This window comes from Pristiophorus japonicus, chromosome 14 (assembly GCF_044704955.1).
Source record: "Pristiophorus japonicus isolate sPriJap1 chromosome 14, sPriJap1.hap1, whole genome shotgun sequence".
NCBI lineage: Eukaryota > Metazoa > Chordata > Chondrichthyes > Pristiophoridae > Pristiophorus > Pristiophorus japonicus.
The window spans coordinates 27,912,751-27,931,203 of NC_091990.1; the positions used below are offsets into that span (position 1 = coordinate 27,912,751).

General features: G+C 43.0%; 1 protein-coding gene across 1 annotated transcript; it reads left to right on the forward strand.

Annotated features, from left to right (window-relative positions):
• The first annotated feature begins 2,268 nt into the window (after positions 1 to 2,268).
• On the forward strand, positions 2,269 to 17,437 carry LOC139279819 (zinc finger protein 706). The gene is made up of 4 exons (XM_070899064.1): positions 2,269 to 2,379; positions 10,416 to 10,564; positions 11,268 to 11,386; positions 16,018 to 17,437. The coding sequence occupies exons 2-3, from the start codon at positions 10,433 to 10,435 to the stop codon at positions 11,361 to 11,363; spliced, it is 228 nt and encodes a 75-aa protein (XP_070755165.1). The 5' UTR covers positions 2,269 to 2,379; positions 10,416 to 10,432; the 3' UTR covers positions 11,364 to 11,386; positions 16,018 to 17,437.
• Positions 17,438 to 18,453: the final 1,016 nt, after the last annotated feature.

Genomic DNA, 18,453 nt, shown 5'->3' on the forward strand with positions numbered 1-18,453 from the left:
AGATCAAACAAATTGAATCTCCTGGAAAAGATGAGCTCGAGATGGCATGAAGGGAGATAGGAAAGAACTAGAGAAGGATATAGGTGGGGGAAGTTTGGGGGAAGTTTTTTTTATTGGGCAAAGTGAAGGGGGTAAGCAGCAGAGGAAGCTGGACAGATGGTCTCAATCTTAAATGACAAAGAAGACCATGAGCTCTTCATACTTGTTGATGGTGAGGATGGAAGAGGCATTTTCAGCTGCTTCATCAAAGACTTATCAATCTGTCATAGGGTCAGGACTGATGTTGCTTACTGATGATTCCAGCATTCAGTTCCATTCGCAATTGCTCTGATGTTGAAACAGATAATGCCAGCCTACAGCAGGACCTGGACAATATCCAGGCTTGGGTTGACAAATGGCAGATAACATTTCCACCATGTAGGTGTTAGATGATGACCATTTCAACAAGAAAAAGCTCAATCAACTCCCTGACCACCACTGCCGAGTCCTCCTCCATTCACAATTTGGAAATCACCCTTGACTAGAAGCTTAATTGCATCACCCATATCAATGCTACATGAACAAGGCAGAATCTGGGTACTCTGAGACATGTCTTTACGTTCTGATCCTTCAAAATTTCTCGACGATCTATCAAGAGTATGTTGGAATACTCACTGCTCACCTGAATAGTTGCAGCTGCAACAAACTCAAGAATCTCAACACCACCCTAGATAGAACTTGATCCTGCTCCTGGGCTCAATATCCACTACTCCACCACCAGTGCGCTGTGGTTGTAAAGTAGGCATACTACTTCAGGGAGCAGCACGAGCTGGTGCAGGAGATCGACGGCAGCGAAGAATGATGTCATCAAGGTCCAGGTCGGTGATTGGAGCGTGAGCAGATACAGCAGGAGCGGCGAAGGAGCAGCGAGTAGAGGGACGTGATCGGGGCCCAGGAGAGGCGTGAGTTCAGGGCCAGGGGCCCAGGGGCAGCACAGGCCAGCCCACACTGCGATATGTGTGCGCACTAGGTCCGAGCAGCAGAGCTGGTCTCCAGTTGTCTTGGTTAACCCTTGCCACTGGACCATACCTAGCTCTGTCAAGCCTGTGTGGTGGCTGGTGTGCAACAGCCACCCCACGTTAAAAAAATCCATGCACAGGCATCTTCCACCCTTCAGGATGTAGTTCGGGTCCTTTTTTGGCGTGGAAGCAAGTCATCCTCGTTTCGAGGGACTGCCTATGATGATGATGGTCGTTGTAAAACATACTACCTACATGATACATCTTCCTTTCCCTCCACTATTGTCAGCACAGCCTTATTAGCCATCTCAACTCCATTCTTCAGAACTCCCTCTCTGAACCCCCTTCTTGCTTTACTTATCTTTCCTTTTTTAAACATGTTCTTAAATTGCATTTTTTTCAACTGACTTTTGGCCATTTCTGTCAACTCTCCCAATGGTTAAGCATTCATTCATGTAATCCGTTTTGAAGCATGTTTTCTCCCTTCTTTGTAAAGTGCTTGAGATGTTTTCTAAGTTAAAGGCGCGACTTCAATGCTAGTTTTATTGTTATTGATGGCGTGTCAGGAGAAATACTGTTAAAGTGGCAATGCAAGCATAACAGATTACCCAGATCTGTCAATGGAGTGGCATTTCGACTGGTTTTAAAATCTAACCTATCTCTGTACAGGTTATAGCTAAAAATAAATGCAGTTCCATTTGTTTAAACAGATCTGAGATCTAGATCTGTTTCATTTTTTTGTAATCTTAAATCTCACTCCGCAATTTTCTGAGGGCGGCGGGGAATGACATTTGGTGCAAAGGCAAACATTGGATCGCATTTGGCAACAAACCAATGTGTCTTTTCACCGCTTCCTCTCACAGCTGCAGAGAGATTCCTCTCAGCACCCACAGCTCAGGCAATCTGGGGCCAAATGCACCCAGTTCACCGAGCTACAAGTGCTGCATTTTTCATGGGGCACGACGAATGAAACTGTAACTTAAACAAAAATTAAAAGGAAACTTAACAAATTAATCCAAAACTTTATTTTCCGGGGTGATGACGAAACGAATGTGTCCTTGCAATGTTTTTTCCTTCCCATTCATTGGCTGTAAAACATTTTGAGACATCCGGTGGCCGTGAAAGGCGCTATATCAATGCAAGTCTTTCTTTTCCGCCCCTTGGCAGGGCTCAGAAACCACGTGAGGTCCCCCCCCCACTCTCACTTTTTTGACGTTGCTCATACGCGCTTGCGTCACTTCCGATGACGCAGCACGCAGCCGCCACGCGACGTCAGTCGGCAGTCAGTCAGTGAGGTGGTTGGCGGGCGGGAGAGCGGCTGTGAATATCTGAGCGGATCGTCAGTGCAAGTGGTGACCCGGGCCGGCCGGCGACAAAACAGGTAACTAAACAAATCAGTCAATGCGTCCCGGGCTTGTCCTCGGCAGCTTCGGGAATGCAATCTCCCGCTCGCTCGGTTTCGGCTCGGAGACATTTGCTGTGTAGGGGGAGAGCCGAACGCGAGCGCTCGCCATTGACGACGGACGGAGGGAGATTGCGCAGTGGTTCGTCATGAGACCGTCAGCTGGAGCCCTGCGGCAGGCCACACGCCGCAACTCGGGGGGGGCCCCGGGGTGGGCCCTTGGTGCTGACCGACTGAGGTCATAGGCAGAGTTTGTCGGCCTTTCCCGCCCCCCGATTCTGGTTCAATTGCCGCTTTAACCCGGGGGTGTTGGCTGGGAGAGGCGGCATAAGCTGCTGGGAAAAGCAGTGCGACTCTGGGTGTTGTTGGTACATTGGCTGCCATAAGGCGAGAGGAATTGGGATAAGGTTTTTTTTTTGTTCAGTAATAAACTGGCAAATAAATAATAACCTAGCTTAGAATAAATGTCGATAGCTCCGTTATATTATGCAGCTCCCTCATGGAGTGACTTGAATTGCATTTCTTCTCGCGGATGGTATTCTGCCATTTTTGCCTCACACTGCCTGTACAATTGCAGTGGATGTAAAGTGAAATTTAAATGGTTTACGTAGACTTCATGGACATAGGAACAGGAGTAGGCCGTTCATCCCCTTGAAACTTGTTCCACCATTCAGTTAGGAACTGGAGAAAAATATGGCTTAAAGTAAAAGAAAAAATTAGACTTGCATTTCACGACTCTGGACATCCCAAAGCTCTTTATAACCAATGATGTACTTTTGAAGTGCAGTCACTGTTGTAATCATCATGGGCAGTCCCTCGAACGAGGATGACTTGCTTCCACATGGGTTCATAGATGTTTCAATGAAGGACCCAATATTCCAGTCCTGAACTCCAATTGAAGGGGTGCAAGATGCCTGTGTGTGCATTTTTTTAACCGTTGTACATCAACTACCCTACAGGCTCGACAGAGCTAGGCCTTTATCCAGTGACAAGGATTAACAAGGACGACTGGAGACTTGTAAGAAGTATGGCAGCCGATTTGCAGACAGCCAGCTCCCACAAACAACAATTAAATGAATGATCAGGACATCTGTTGGGGGGTGTTTGAGGGATAAATGTTGGCCAGGACACTGGGACAACTCCCTTGTTCTTCGAATAGTGCCGTGGGATCTTTTCTGCTGTCGAAATCTCGACCTCCGAAAAGAATGACTCTGACACTTACAGCTCCGGCAGAAGTTTTTTTTAATTTACTTGCTAGCAAGGAGCAGGTCACACTCAGTCAAGGGCTAAGTAAACACCTCCGAAATGGTACAATTTCACAAGATATTTATACAGTAAAACCCAAGTTATGGCCTCTCCCTGTGTATTGGCTCTGTCTCACAGTCAGTGAATACAGATAGTTAATTACTACATCCTTGTCCTGACATGGTTTCCAGATATTTCCTTTTGTCAGGGTTATTAGTTGGCCAGCCGGCCATTACTCCATGAGAGTGTGGTAATGAGCTATTACCTGTCTTGCATTGTGTCAGGATTGTTCAGTTTCCTAGTTAGTTATCTGTTTGCATCAAATGGATGAGGTCTCGACAAGAGATAATGGCTGGTGGTTTGAGTACAAAGAAAAGGGTGGGGTGACATGGAACTCTTGTCGTGTAGACAATAGGAGAGCACCATGGGGGGGGGGGGGTACTTGTCTTAGCATGACTTGTCTCCTAGCTGTCTGATGGCCATCAGCCATCTCAAACCAGGTTTAGCTGTTTATGCAAGCTGACTGATTTTATGCAGAAAGTTCTGGAAGGACCAGGACTCCATTTTGATATATATATATTACAAAGGGCACACAAATACCGTATGGTATCAGCTTAGATAAAAATACATTTCCACACTGCCTACCTGAGATGTCTCATCCGAAAGACAGCACCTTGAATAGTGCAGCACTCCCTCTGTACTGCGTTGAAGTGTCATTCTAGATTATGTGCTGGAATGAGACTTGAATCCATGATCTTCTACAACTGAACCAAGTCTGGCACTTGTAAAGTACATATAAAGCTCCTCTGTCCCAAATTTGTACTTGATATGCTATTCCTTTAGGTTTACCTGTATCTGTTCCACCTTGTTCCACCATTCAATTAGGAACTGGAGAAAAATAAGGCTAAAAGTTTAAAAAAAAATTAGATTTGCATTTCATGATTCTGGACATCCAAAGCTCTTTATAACCAATTCAAGACCCAAAGACACAGCCCTCTGGGGAGGCGTGATTGGCAGAGAGGGGGTAGGGAAAGCCAACTCCAGCAGTAACCTACTGACAAAATGTCTAGAACATGAACTCCTCATCACCAACACCCTGTTCCGCCAGAGGGACAAATACAAGGCATCGTGGCAACACTCTCGCTCCAAACACTGACACCTGCTCGACTATGCCATCGTCCGAGCCAGGGATCGCAAGGATGTGTGCATCACCTGTGCCCTGACAGGAGCCGGTGACTGCTGGACGGATCACTGCCTAATCTGATTCATCGTTGACATTAACATAGCCCCAAAGCAGAGGAGACAGCAGAAGCAGTGCTGCAAAAAAGGGCAATGCCGGGGCACTTAAAGACCCAGCTAAGAGAGCCCGATACAGCCAGCATTTCACAGCTAACGTGTGCCTTGATGACCCTGAAATGCTGAATGCCCAGAGCGCTTGGTCTGCCCCCCCCCAGGCCTCCATAACCAGTGCCTGGTCACTCAACTAGAAAACACCAGGACTGGTTTGCTGAAAATGATCAGGAGATCCAAGAACTAATAGATCGCAAGCGCAGAACATTTCTGAGCCTCAAGCAACAAACCAACTTGGGAGCAGCAAAGCAACATTACAGACGGCTCATGGCTGAGGTCCAACAAAAAATCCGGGACCTAAAGAACAGGTGGTGGATGGAGAAAGCACAGGAGATACAACAACTGGCCGACAGCAACGATAAGCGAGGATTTTTCATCGCAGTCAAGGCTACCTACGGTCCAGACTCACAAGCCCCACCCACTGCTGGCTAAGAATGGGGAAACACTCTAAGGACACCGAGGCTGTCGGGGCCCGCTGGAAAGATCACTTTGAAGATCTCCTCAACCGAGACTCTGCCTTTGACTCGAGTGTTCTCGACTCCATCCCACAGCATGCAACCCGCCACCACCTCAGTGAAACCCCAAGGCTGCATGAGGTAGGAAAAGTCATAAAACAGCTCAAGAACAACAAGGTTACGGGAGCGGATGGAATCCTTGCTGAGGCGCTAAAGTATGGCTGAGAGGTGCTGTTGGCGCGGATACATGACCTCATCTCTCATCTGGAGAGAGGAGAGCATGCCGGGAGATCTGAGATGCAGTGATCATGACCATCTTTTAAAAAAGGGGACAAGTCCGACTGCGACAACTACAGGGGAATCTCCCTGCTATCAGCCACTGGGAAAGTTGTCGCTAGAGTTCTCCTCAACCGTCTTCTCCCTATGGCCAAGGAGCTCCTTCCGGAGTCACACTGTGGATTTCGTCCCCTACGGGGCACAACGGCCATGATCTTTTCAGCATGACAGCTGCAGGAAAAATGCAGGGAGCAGCGCCAGCCCTTATACATGGCTGCCTTCTACCTTACAAAGGCTGATGACACTGTCAACTGCGAGGGTCTATGGAGCGTCGTCTTCCGTTTTGGATGCCCCCAAAAGTTTGTCAGCAACCTTCGCCTGCTCCACGACGACATGCAGGCCGTGATCCTTACCAACTGATCCATCACAGACCCAATCCATGTCTGGACCGGGGTCAAACAGGACTGCATCATCGCTCCAACCCTCTTCTCAATCTTCCTTGCTGCCATGCTCTACCTCACAGTCAACAAGCTCCCCGCTGGAGTGGAACTAAACTACAGAACCAATGGGAAGCTGTTTAACCTACGCTGCCTTCAGGCCAGGTCCAAGATCACCCCAACCTCTGTCGTTGAGCTACAATACGCAGACAACACCTGCATCTGCGCACATTCTGAGGCTGAACTCCAGGATATAGTTGATGTATTTACTGAGGCATATGAAAGCATAGGCCTTGCGCTAAACATCTAAGACAAAGGTCCTCTGCCAGCACTGCCCCCCCCCTGCCAGTCATCAAGATCCACGGCGAGGCCCTTGACAACATGGACCAGTTCCCATACCTCGAGAGTCTCTTGTCAACAAAAGCAGACATTGATGCAGAGACTCAACACCGCCTCCAGTGCAGCCCTTCGGCCGCCTGAGGAAAAGAATGTTCGAAGACCAGGCCCTCAAATCTACCACCAAGCTCATGGTCTACAGGGCTGTAGTAATACCCACCCTCCTGTATGGCTCCAAGGCACGGATAATGTACAGAAGACACCAGGTCGCTGGAGATATATTACCAAAGATGTCTCCGCAAGATCCTGCAAATCCCCTGGGAGGACAGGCGCACTGACATCCGTGTCTTCGTCCAGGCTAACATCCCCAGCATTGAAGCTCTGACTACACTCGATCAGCTTCGCTGGACAGGCCAAATAGTTTGCATGCCAGACACGAAACTCCCAAAGCAAGTGCTCTGCGGAGCTCCTTCACAGTAAACGAGCCAAAGGTGGGCAGCGGAAACGGTACAAGGACAACCCTCAAAGTCTCCGTTAAAGTGCAACGTCGCTGACACCTGGGAGTTCCTGGCCAAAGACCGCCCTAAGTGGAGAAAGTGCATCCGGGAGGGCGTTGAGCACTTCGAGTCTCAATGCCGAGAGCGTGCAGAGGTCAAGCGCAGGCAGCGGAAAGAGCATGCGGCAAACCAGTCCCACCCACCCCTTCCCTCAACGACTATCTGTCCCACCTGTGACGGGGACTGTGGCTGCTCGTATTGGACTGTTCAGCCACCAAAGAACTCACTTCAGGAGTGGAAGGAAGCAGGTCTTCCTCGATTCTGAGGGACTACCTATGATGATGATGATGATGGATCTGTTCAATTTTTGTCAGGAACAAGTTTGCTTTATATTTTCAGGGTGTAGTAAGATGAAGGAAAATTATGTACTTATTTGTCTGGGATAATCGTAATACACTTGTCTCGTACTACAGATAGCAAGTCATTGCAAAATAGAAATCTCTCCATTTCCTGGTCATGTATTTGAAGTAATGGTGTGTGCCCCTCTCTTTCTGTTCTGGGTGGGTATACAAAATAAGATGTCTGTGTTGTGGATTAAAATCATAGCATGTTTCATGATAGAAACAGGTCATTGGGACCACCGCAACAAAATAATATGACTCCCCACAATCGTCTTCGATGCCCTCCGCAGTGTCACTCAGATCTTCCTCTTCTCTCTCTCATCCATTTCTTCATTCTCTCCTTCCTCCCAGCCACCATGAACTCTATTCTCCTCGTCCACTCTACACATGCAACCTAATCTGATCCTACTCTGCATACACTGCATACCTTTTAATCTGTTTTTCAAGTTGCTATCTAATTCTCTTGAAATATAAATTATAGACTTTGCAACAATGGCTTGTAACAGAGAAATCCACTTTCTAACCACATTTGGTACAAATGTTTTTCTTATGCCCCAGCCCTTAATTTTTTTGTGATCTTTAAATTTATGTCCTTGTTACTGTCCAATGATCAGTGAAAGTAACCTATTTTGCCCTATCACTGCACTGCATAATCTTGACTACCCTGTACCTGTATCATATCGCCCCTCAACCTCCTCTGGCTTGAAAGTCATAACTTCATGAAAACCACACTCTCCCGCAAATGGCAGTTGATGCTAGGTCAATTAATTTTAAATCGGAGATTGATAGATTTTAGTTAACAAAAGGTATTAAGGGATAGGGGCAAAGGAGGGAGGGGTATATGGTGTTGGGTCATGGATCAGCCATGATCTCATTGAATGACGGAATTAGCTTGAGGGAATAAATGGCCTACTCCTCCTCCTGTTCTACGTTTCACAGTCCCTGTCACAATTTACCATGTCCCTAATTTTATCATATTGATATTGTTCCCTCAATTCTTAACTTCAAATATTTATGTATATAGTAACAGCTATCCCAACACATGTATCTTTCCAGTTTGAGAAACTTTCTTCACTTGCTATCTATTCTCCTTCGATGTTGATGGGCCAAGAATTGTGGTCACGGGCTTCCCGCTGGCGGATGCCTCCGACCAAAATTTTTGTAACAAAAATAGAAATTAATTGAAATTGAATTAAATTAAATGTTTGAGAGAATTTGCTTTAGTATTTAAAAAATGTTTGAATAAAAATAAACGTACCTTCATTGACATGGTTTTTCATATCTATTAAAACTCTTGCGCTGGTAAAAGTAGGCTATCCGTCTACTTTTACCAGGCGTAAGAGTTTGAAGGATATTTGCTGGACAAGAGTTGGACAAATAGCCCACATCTCCACAGGCGAAGGCCCTTCTCCTGCGGTTGAATTGGAACTGTCACAAGAAATTTTGACAGTTCTTAAGTGCCTGATTTCAGCGCATGCACATCGTGTGGCAAGAACTGGCACTTGCAGGACCTCTACTGGTGCGTGAGCCCATCGTACATGCCTGGAGAGACTGCCATATTTAGCCTGTTCTCAAATGGTACCGTATCACATCATTGGAAAATCCATATGAATCACACGTGCTTTTCCTTTTGTTTTAAATATTTAATGTTTGGTCAGTTATAAGATGCCCTCCAGAGATCCATGCTGACTGCTCCTGATTTCATTCATATTTCTGCAAGTGTTGAGTAATTTCACTCTTGTATTCTATATTCCAGTAGTCTACCAAGACTAGTTGGCTGATAATTTCCTGGTTTCTGTCTATCTCTTTTGAAGAAGATTGTCACATTTGCCAACCTGCCATAATTTTTGTCGCATAGAATTTTGGAAAATTCTATCTTTGGTCTTCACTGTTTTCCCCCCCACCCCCCACTCACCTAGCATTCTTGGGATCTTCTGCTGTCAACCATCAGATCCTGTGATTTTGTCAGTCTTGAGTTTGAGTAATTGTTTCAGCACCATTTCTGTTTGAAAGTTTTACACCCACCTCTGGTGCATCTACAATGCCAATATTCACCTCCTGTATAAACTGGCAAAGTTAGTATTTCTGCCATTCTGCTGCTCTCCGCTGTAAGCTTTATCTCTAGTGACCCCATCTTGACTGTCCTCTTTCTATTAATATGTCCGTAGAAAGCTCTTCTGTTCTGATTTCCTTGCATATCCTAAGTCTTTCCAATGTTTTGTAGTTTTCTCATATACATTAAAAATCTTGCAGAGTGTGCTTTTTCTGTCCACAAAATGTAAGTCCTGTTAGTGATTTACAATGGTAAGTGTCATCCTTAAATTTAAAAAATTGCCTCTTGGAATGAGACTGCGCAGTTTATTGTTTCTTTTTTGGGTTGGGGAAGTTGATTGGTATTGCAGGATCAGAAATCTCCTCATTATAAAGGCACTTATTCTGTTAAATACGAGCCCTAACTTTCTACAGAGTTTAATTGGCAATTAATGGGCAGTTGCCGCAAATTGATGAAACTCACAAGTTGAGGTGAGCTGTTCACAATTCATGGAATATCTCTGATCAAGTTGCTGGATGATTTATACATTAATAACGTCTAGCATCATTACCATTTGGCAGGAAATTCTGTGCGTATACATTAAAGTGTTTGAATGATTGACAGCAATGCCATAGGTAATTTACTAATTCTTTGTATTCTTTTTGTTTTTATTGTCTACCCTGTATGCATTAAATACTTTTTTTAGTTTCAAATTTGAACTAATCTATGGAACTGCAGTGTTCAGTGCACTTAAGTTTTTTCCTTACTCGAGTGACTGATTTGTACCGTTTTCATCTCTCTCCCATTTGGCTCTCAGCTGCTGAGGAATGCTTCACTTTTGCATAGGATGCCTAAAAGTGGTTCTGCTCAAATTAAGTTGTTTTGATGTACCCTGCAAGTGTTCTGGTAGCTTACTTCTGTGGTACCTGTGGTGACTTGTTACGTCATTATCCAGTACAATAACTGAAGTTTTTCTTTTTTGCTAGATTTCCTGAATTTCATCATGGCTCGTGGACAGCAGAAGAAACAAGCCCAGCAGAAGAATGCCAAGAGGCAAGCTGAAAAGAAAAAGGGAGGATCTGATCAAAAAGCAGCAGCAAAAGCAGCACTTGTGCACACATGTCCTGTCTGCAAGGTAAAGGAATAGGCCCTCAAAGGAATGTCAATACTGCTGTAATATTATACTGCAGTACCTGGCGTGCTGTTTAGATCAGTTGCTGTGAGCTGTTGTGTTCATATAGTGTCAGGTCTTGGGTTTTTTAAATTGAGGCAAAGTTGCCAGACTAATTCCAACAGTATAAAAAGTTAATTACAGTATTTACACCAGATTAGTTAATTTAAGAAATTATATTCATTGCCAATTTGACAACTTGTATTTCTATAGTGATTAATTGTAATATCAGAAGCTTCATTAATGCCTCAGCCGATTTAAGATAGTAAATAGCTGAGCCATGCAGGCCAGGGAGATCTCTGGTTTATACTTCTGTCGATACTGAGTTAAATGCTCACAACCAGGTTGCAGTAAGGGTCTACAAATGGTTTCACTGCCCCAGGTTATAGGCCATAGTAGTACAGTGCATTATGTCTTTCAACTCTGGGTCTTGGGTTTGAATCAAACACATTAGGATAAAAGAATTGTTACACCTGTACTACTACCCAGGCTCAGATCAGGACTGCTGTATATATGTGTGATGTCACACCGTGCAGTGCAATTACTCAGCCATTGGGTAAGTCTCAGATTCTTATTGCTGTTTCTTTTTTGAAGTTGCTAGACAGTGCGATAATTGTAGTACTACTTACTTACCTCTATGATATATTGGTCTTAATTTCTTTTTCAGACACAGATGCCAGATCCTAAAACTTTCAAACAGCATTTTGAGAGTAAACACCCTAAATCTCCTTTGCCTCCTGAATTGGTAGACGTACAGGCATAAAAAAAAGCACAACTTGGATTTGGGTGAGAAACTTTTCAAACTACCCACAACGAGAAAAAAGATCGTTAGGCTTCAGAGAATGAGCTGTCATTTCTGTCTTTGCCAATTTTGCTGAATTATCAGATGAGAGGCACTGTCAAGAACTTGTGCAGTCACAATTATTTATGGGTTTGAGTCATAAGTAATTGAGACTTGAATCTATGGCTGTGGGTTGTTAATTGTTTAATTCTGATGCTTAAAACTGTACAAAGTGTTTTTATATAAATGTAGAAATATTGGGCCCAAATTTCCACACGATAAAAAACGGGCGCCCCTCCGAGCTGGGTGCCCGTTTTTCGCGCCTAAAACGGCGCCTAAAAAAAACCTCGCAATTCTGGAGCGTTCTGCAGCTCCTTGTCTGCCTGGCACGGCGCTCGGGGGCGGAGCCTACACTCGCGCCGATTTTGTAAGTGGGAGGGGGCGGGTACTATTTAAATTAGTTTTTTTCCTGCCGGCAACGCTGCGCGTTGGAGCGTTCGCACATGCTCAGTGTGAAGGAAACATTGGCACTCGGCCATTTTTGTAGTTCTTTGTAGCTGTTTAATTTTTGAACATTTTTTAATAAAAGCACATTGCCATCAGCACATCAGCACTTGCAGCCTTCTCACTGTCTCCTCCCTCCTCCCCCCGCGGGAACGAAACGGCTGGCCCCCCCCCTCTCCCGCGGGAACGAAACGGCTGTTCCCTCTTCCTCCACCCCCCCCCCCCCCTCCGCAGGAGCGAACACCTGCAGCATTCTCCGTGCCTGAAGCACTTTCACACAGGTAGGAAGATGGTTTATTTAATCTTTTCTTTGCTTATAAATGTTTATTCAGGTTGGATTTATTTGTATAATATTTGTAGAAGTATAAATAAGGATTGATTGTAGAATTTAATGATTTCCCTTCCCCCCCCCTCCCCCCCCTCCCCCCACCTCGTTCTGGACGCCTAATTTGTAACCTGCGCCTGATTTTTTAATGTGTAGAACAGGTTTTTTCAGTTCTACAAAAATCTTCACTTGCTCCATTCTACTTTAGTTTGGAGTACGTTTTCACTGTGGAAACTTTGAAATCAGGCGTCAGTGGCCGAACACGCCCCCTTTTGAAGAAAAAATTCTGTTCCAAAGTAGAACTGTTCTACCTGACTAGAACTGCAGAAAAAAAAATGTGGAGAATTGCGATTTCTAAGATAGTCCGTTCTCCACCAGTTGCTCCTAAAAATCAGGCGCAAATCATGTGGAAACTTGGGCCCGTTAAGCTGAACCTAAAGCAGAACAGGACTAACATCTAATATAGCTAGAATGTTTTACAACTCTAACTAGAATTTTAAAAATATTAAGTTTTGCAGCTTTATTGAAGAACTGACGTCATTTTACACTGCACTTTTATCAATTTTGAAGTGTTTGTTTTCCCTCATTTAATATCTCTTTGTACGTGCCTAGCTAAAAGGCTGGAAGGTGACTTTCTCTCTGGGTCATACAACCAATACATCACTAGGAATCGTTAATTAATGTGGCTTGGCATATCGTTGCCTTTCCCCCCTCCAATAGGAAATGCCTAGCTTCTACTTGGTGCCTCTTTACTACAACAGGTCTAGAAATTTAGGTACAAGTAATTGCTGGAAGATCTGCATCTTGCCACATCATAGCAGATTTTTGCAGTTACAAACAGGGTCCCTGGAATTCGGCAACAGTTAAATACTAATTTTATAGTGAAGCTGACATTGTACAGCACAAAAATGTAGTCTCTGGTAGGTTTTTCAAATGCTCCTTCAATATAATATAACGTGTTTAGAAAATAGGTATTTTAAGCTGTTCAATTTAAAACTCATTCACTGCTCAATTGGCTGCCACATAATAGCTAGCTGCCAAACATGACTCTTCACCTATCCAGGGGAGACAGCTAGGTGTTGAGCAGTAGCTAGCCAGGCTTGTGGTGGTTTGTTTTACAGGGCTGCTATTTACAGCACTGTGCAGTATGGTACAGTATAGAGCCAGAGCACTAATAAAAGTGCTGTTCAAACTGTGTTCCAGTTTCAAATTAGTTGAATTCGCAATTCAAAGTGCTGATGAACCATGTTGAGGCACAGTAACAGGTTGATGTTGCATTCAACATTCAAACTAGGAAATATATTATTACAAAAGCAAAATACTGCAGGTGCTGGAATCTGAAATAAAAACAGAAAATGCTGGAAATTACAGGCGGTCAGGCAGCATCTATGGAGAGATACAGTGTTAACGTTTCAGGCCCATGACTCTTCGTCAGAACTGAAATATATTGTAATTTTGAATATAAAAAAATTGCTGAAACAGCTCTTCATATTAAGACTTTGTTTAAAATTCAAGTACTTAAGGCCTTGGCAGAGCATCAGGCTCAGACTACTTAATTAAGGAACTGAGATATGGGGCTAGGTAACCCTTTCATTTGGTCAGCTGTGTGTCTGCATGGAAAACCCATCTCCTGCTCAAGAATCACCAAAGCTATTTTTAAAAAGTATTTAAAAATCCATGCTATTTAAAATATCCCTGCACTTTGTTTATAGATTCTGCCACTGAGTGACTTGGTTCCAATTTTGCATCATCAAACGTGCCTTCGTGAAGCCATCTTCTTGAATCCAACTTAACTCCATAGTGATCTTGTCTAACCTTTTTGTTTTCGTTCTCTCTCCGAGGATATGCTAGTTGGTCATTGGGAAACTAATGCTTATATAGCAGCTTCAACATAGAATATACCAGGGTGCTTCACTGGGGTTGGGGAACAGTATGGACATTGAGGAAGAGGTAGAATTAGAGGAAATGACTGAAGGTGTGATTTTTTTTTTTGGAGTCTAAGGTAGGGATAGATGAAGTAAGAATTAGAGTGCTGGGATGTGAATGCTTTGCTGCGCTGGGGAAAATGCATAGCATTGGAATATTGGTACGTAAGCTGAGATGTAGGGCTGAATGACGTTGCACTTGCACAGGGTAATGGAGAGATTTATAGGTGAGGGTTTTGATATCGATGTGCTATGGCAGGGGCGATGGGTAAGCAAGACAAGGTACAGGATAGGATGCGTGCGGAGTTTAGGATGAGTCTGTATAGGGTGGAGTTTGAGATTGGCAAATTTAAGCTGGATGTGATGTTTTAATGGAGGTGGAAGGTCTCCATAATGGATAGAGTTTGGAGCTGAACTCGGGATCAAACCGACTGTTGAAGTGGCAAACAGCCAGGAAGAGAGATGAATGATGGGATGATTGGTTTTCCAGCTTGTGAAGTTTTGACAGTTTCCAAAGACTTGAGGCTGGAAAAAGCTATGGCTCATCTGCAGTTTGATATTGGATCAGCAATGGGACAGCACTCAATGGTTGTGTAGTTGAGGGGGATTGTTCATTCGTGAGGCTAGGTGTCATCAACATACATAAAGAAGCTTACAAATAATGTTACTGTATTGTAACTAGACAAGGAACAGATGGGAACCAAGAATGAAGCTTTGGGGCATGCCAGAGTTGACCATGCAAGTGTGGGAGGCATACTGTTAGAGGAAATGTGTGTGCAACTTAAGGACGGACAGCATTGAAATGATGGGGCTGGAAGGCAAATGTGGACCGGGACAACTGACTGGCATTGATTGAGCCTCTGCTAGAGGGACAGCAGCTACTAGTGTGTCATGATGAGCAGCACAACCTACCATAGAATGTGTCCACCATTCTTAATATATCATGGGCTCGTATCATATTCCATTGCATAGAATTTGCAGTAGGTGAAGGTGCTTATTTCTCTGATAACCGGTCAACCAAATTCTGGATATAATGAGTATTTTCCACACAGCTTTGAGGTAATGCCTTCCAGCAGCTCTCTTCCCAATAATATCTGCCTTCAGCATAATGGAAGGACCCGCACAGGACAGTTTGCAATATGCCAACCACCTGAATCTTCTAGACATTTGAAGTCCAATGTTGCTTACTCATCAACTGGTTAATCTAGCTTCTCCATGTGAAGGGCTTTGGCAGGATGTATCCACTGTGAGGCTGATTGATCACCGTGGAAATGAGAACATTCTGATTTTTGACCATTAATTTGAAAATTGGTAGAGGCAGGAAAACCAATTGTGCTGGGATATTCTGCCATGGATTCTGTCCGTGCTGAGTCATTGTGCTTTTTTTTTAAAAAAAAAGGCACTTTCCTTGGATATGGACGTTAGTTCTGTCCCTGCTTTGATTTGGCACATGCATACACTACCCTTTCCATCTAACCTATTTTTTTCCCCACTGCTTTGTGTGTCACACGCCAGATATTTTACTGGAAGGTATGACTTGTCTCAACATATACAGCTGAAGTTGGTGTAACCATATTGAATGCTTTTGCTAGCGAATTCATTCCAGATTGATTTATATGGATATTATTGTAGCCTACATTTCACATTGTAAGGAAAATTCTTTAGGGTGTTAACACATTGAAATAAATTCAAGTCAAACAATGTTGAATTAAAATGTTGTCTTCCATGCTATTACCAAAATGTACATTTTTCAAAGTGAATAAATAAATGAACAATTATTACTATTAATAAAAAATGAGATTTTGTAGATATTTGCTGGTGGAAGGCTAGAGTTTGGTTTTATATGGCACTTTTTTCTAACTACTTTTGTGCTTACTTTTAGACTTGGAATTCTGCTGACATGATGCACTGAACCTACTACAACAAGGCCTGAAAAGATGAAGAATATTTGATTCTTCAACCTTTTCACTTTCTACTTACTACTGAACTGTCAATGTTTATTCCTTTCATGTTTTGGGGACAAGGGAGTATTGGAGTGAAGATTTTTTTGTTCAGACATTACAAAGCTGCCAATTCTTCAAGTGATGCTGGGTGAGAAAGTGGTACTGATCTTGGTGATCGACCAGTACTAATATTTACTTATCTCTTCCATTCACTATTAAGCACTGGTGTCATTGTAATACTGGTAATGCTGAAGATGCAAAACTATAATGTGGGAGTTGGAATCTGTGGCTTACAGCTACAGTGGTTTTGCAGGAATCCCTGTACTGGTGAATGCTGTATTGCTTTTACGAGTTTGTTTTAGGTTAGTGTACTGGCCTATCACTAATAAAATTCCTTAACCTCGCTAAGCACAGCCCAGTAAGTTACATTACGGTATGTATCCATTGTACAGCTTGTGTTCAGCACCTTCTTTATAGAAGGTATGTTGCAATATATTAAAATTGTACCCCTGTTCCAACCTTAACTTAAAAATAATTGTGATCAATCCATAAAGAATTCTGAAGATGACAATAGGGTCTTTCTCACTGGACAAAAAGTGGATGTTTCCAGATGATTGCAGGACAATTTAAACTCATGACCACTTCTTGTTTTAAAACCATTTATTTTATGAAGAGTGCTTGCTTACCTGAAAATAAAATTTCATGTGAGCTCCATGATTTTTCTATTGCAAATCATATTGTAGCATCCCTGACAGTTTAAAATACATTAATGTGGAGCAGACACTTAAAGGAACAATCTCTTGATGCATAAATGGATGTGTCTTTGAGTTTTGCTGACTTAATGTTTTCAAACTATTGCTTTATAGCTTAAATTGTAGAGTTAACACCTTATTGCAAAAATGGCAGGTTTGTATATAACAGGTCTATTAACTAATCTTGGTTTTTGTGTCTAAAACTTAAGTTGAAGGGGTTCCTCGGATAGAAATAGAGGGAAGCTAATTCTCAAATTGACTTGAATTCCTATTTGAAATCACAATAACTGGGATTGCAATAGCTTGTATATTTCACCTAGTCCTACTAATCCTTTAGCCCTATTTTGTGTCTCAGTTCTGTAGTAATCTTGCGTAATACTCATATGAGGCAGTATTTTGTGATTTATCTGGAGCTCATTGCAATTTCTTTAATAAATATCAAAAGCACATTTTCTTGTAAATGGAATGGCTCAGCATCCCTTATTCTTCCTAGTGCTGAAATTGAGTCTAACATTGCTGCCGATGTGATGTATTGTTTCCTACAAAATGTAGCACTTGATTTCAATCTTCAATAACATTTCTGGATTAAAGTAAACCTGTACTGTAACCGTTTGGTGTAGTCTAACACTGAGTTTCTTGTAACTACTTTGGTACAAGTGAAAATATTTCTACTGTTATGTATGGTGTGCTGTTGGTTTAAGTAAAATAGTCTTTATATCTTGAGGTATGCAGTTAAGAGGAGTTGCTATAAGTGGGTACAAATAGATAACGTGCCCACATATGAGTCAAGTACACATTGAGAACTGTCTTCCAGTGCATCAAGGAAGAAATCAGTTAAAAGAAACTTTTGAGTACAAGCTAAATCAGATACAAGGAAAACTAGTTTCAGAACACTACTAAATGGGCAAAAGAATACAATTGACTGCATGCGGGCAACATAACTAATTTGCCAGGTTTTGTGTAAGCCTAACATTTCAGCAATTAATGTTTTGATGCGCCTATAAAAGAGGTTAAACTTCATATTGTGCCAGTAGGTTGGACTAAATAATTTTGTGCCAAAATGGATACAGGTTAAGAAATTGAGGCAAATAGCAAGATCCAGATATACAGGTCACTTCTGTTGCCTAGACCCTGAGCTCTGGAATCCTCTGCATAAACCTCTCCACCTCTCTACCTTGCTTTCTTCCTTCAAGACGCTCCTTACAACATACCTCTTGGACCCAAGCTTTTGGTCACCTGCCCTAATTTCTCTCTGTGGCTCGGTGTAAAATTTCTTTGTCTCAATACTCCTGTGAAGCGCCTTGGGACGTTTCACTATGTTAAAGGCGCTATATAAATACAAATTGTTGAGTGGGGAAGGGATGGAGAAAGAAATACTTTCCCTCTAGTTGATAGAAGATTTAATGGAAACTGGCTCAGATTTTCAGCCTGGTTCTGCCAAATTACAGGTGTAAATTTGATTGGAAATTGGGGTGGAGATCTGTAATGCTGCATCTCTGCCTAGTCTGACATGTAAAACCGGCCAGGAAGGGCCCAACTGAAGTGGGCAGGAGCAGAGAATGCTGTTTCCTGAAATGTATGGTAAGTACACATAACATAGTAATAGTATTTCAGCAATGTAAC

Coding starts and splice junctions, on each gene's coding strand:
- LOC139279819 (XM_070899064.1), top strand. CDS start 10,433: ATGGCTCGTGGACAGCAGAAGAAACAAGCCCAGCAGAAGAATGCCAAG. Junction 10,565..11,267: donor ACACATGTCCTGTCTGCAAG/GTAAAGGAATAG, acceptor TTTCTTTTTCAG/ACACAGATGCCAGATCCTAA.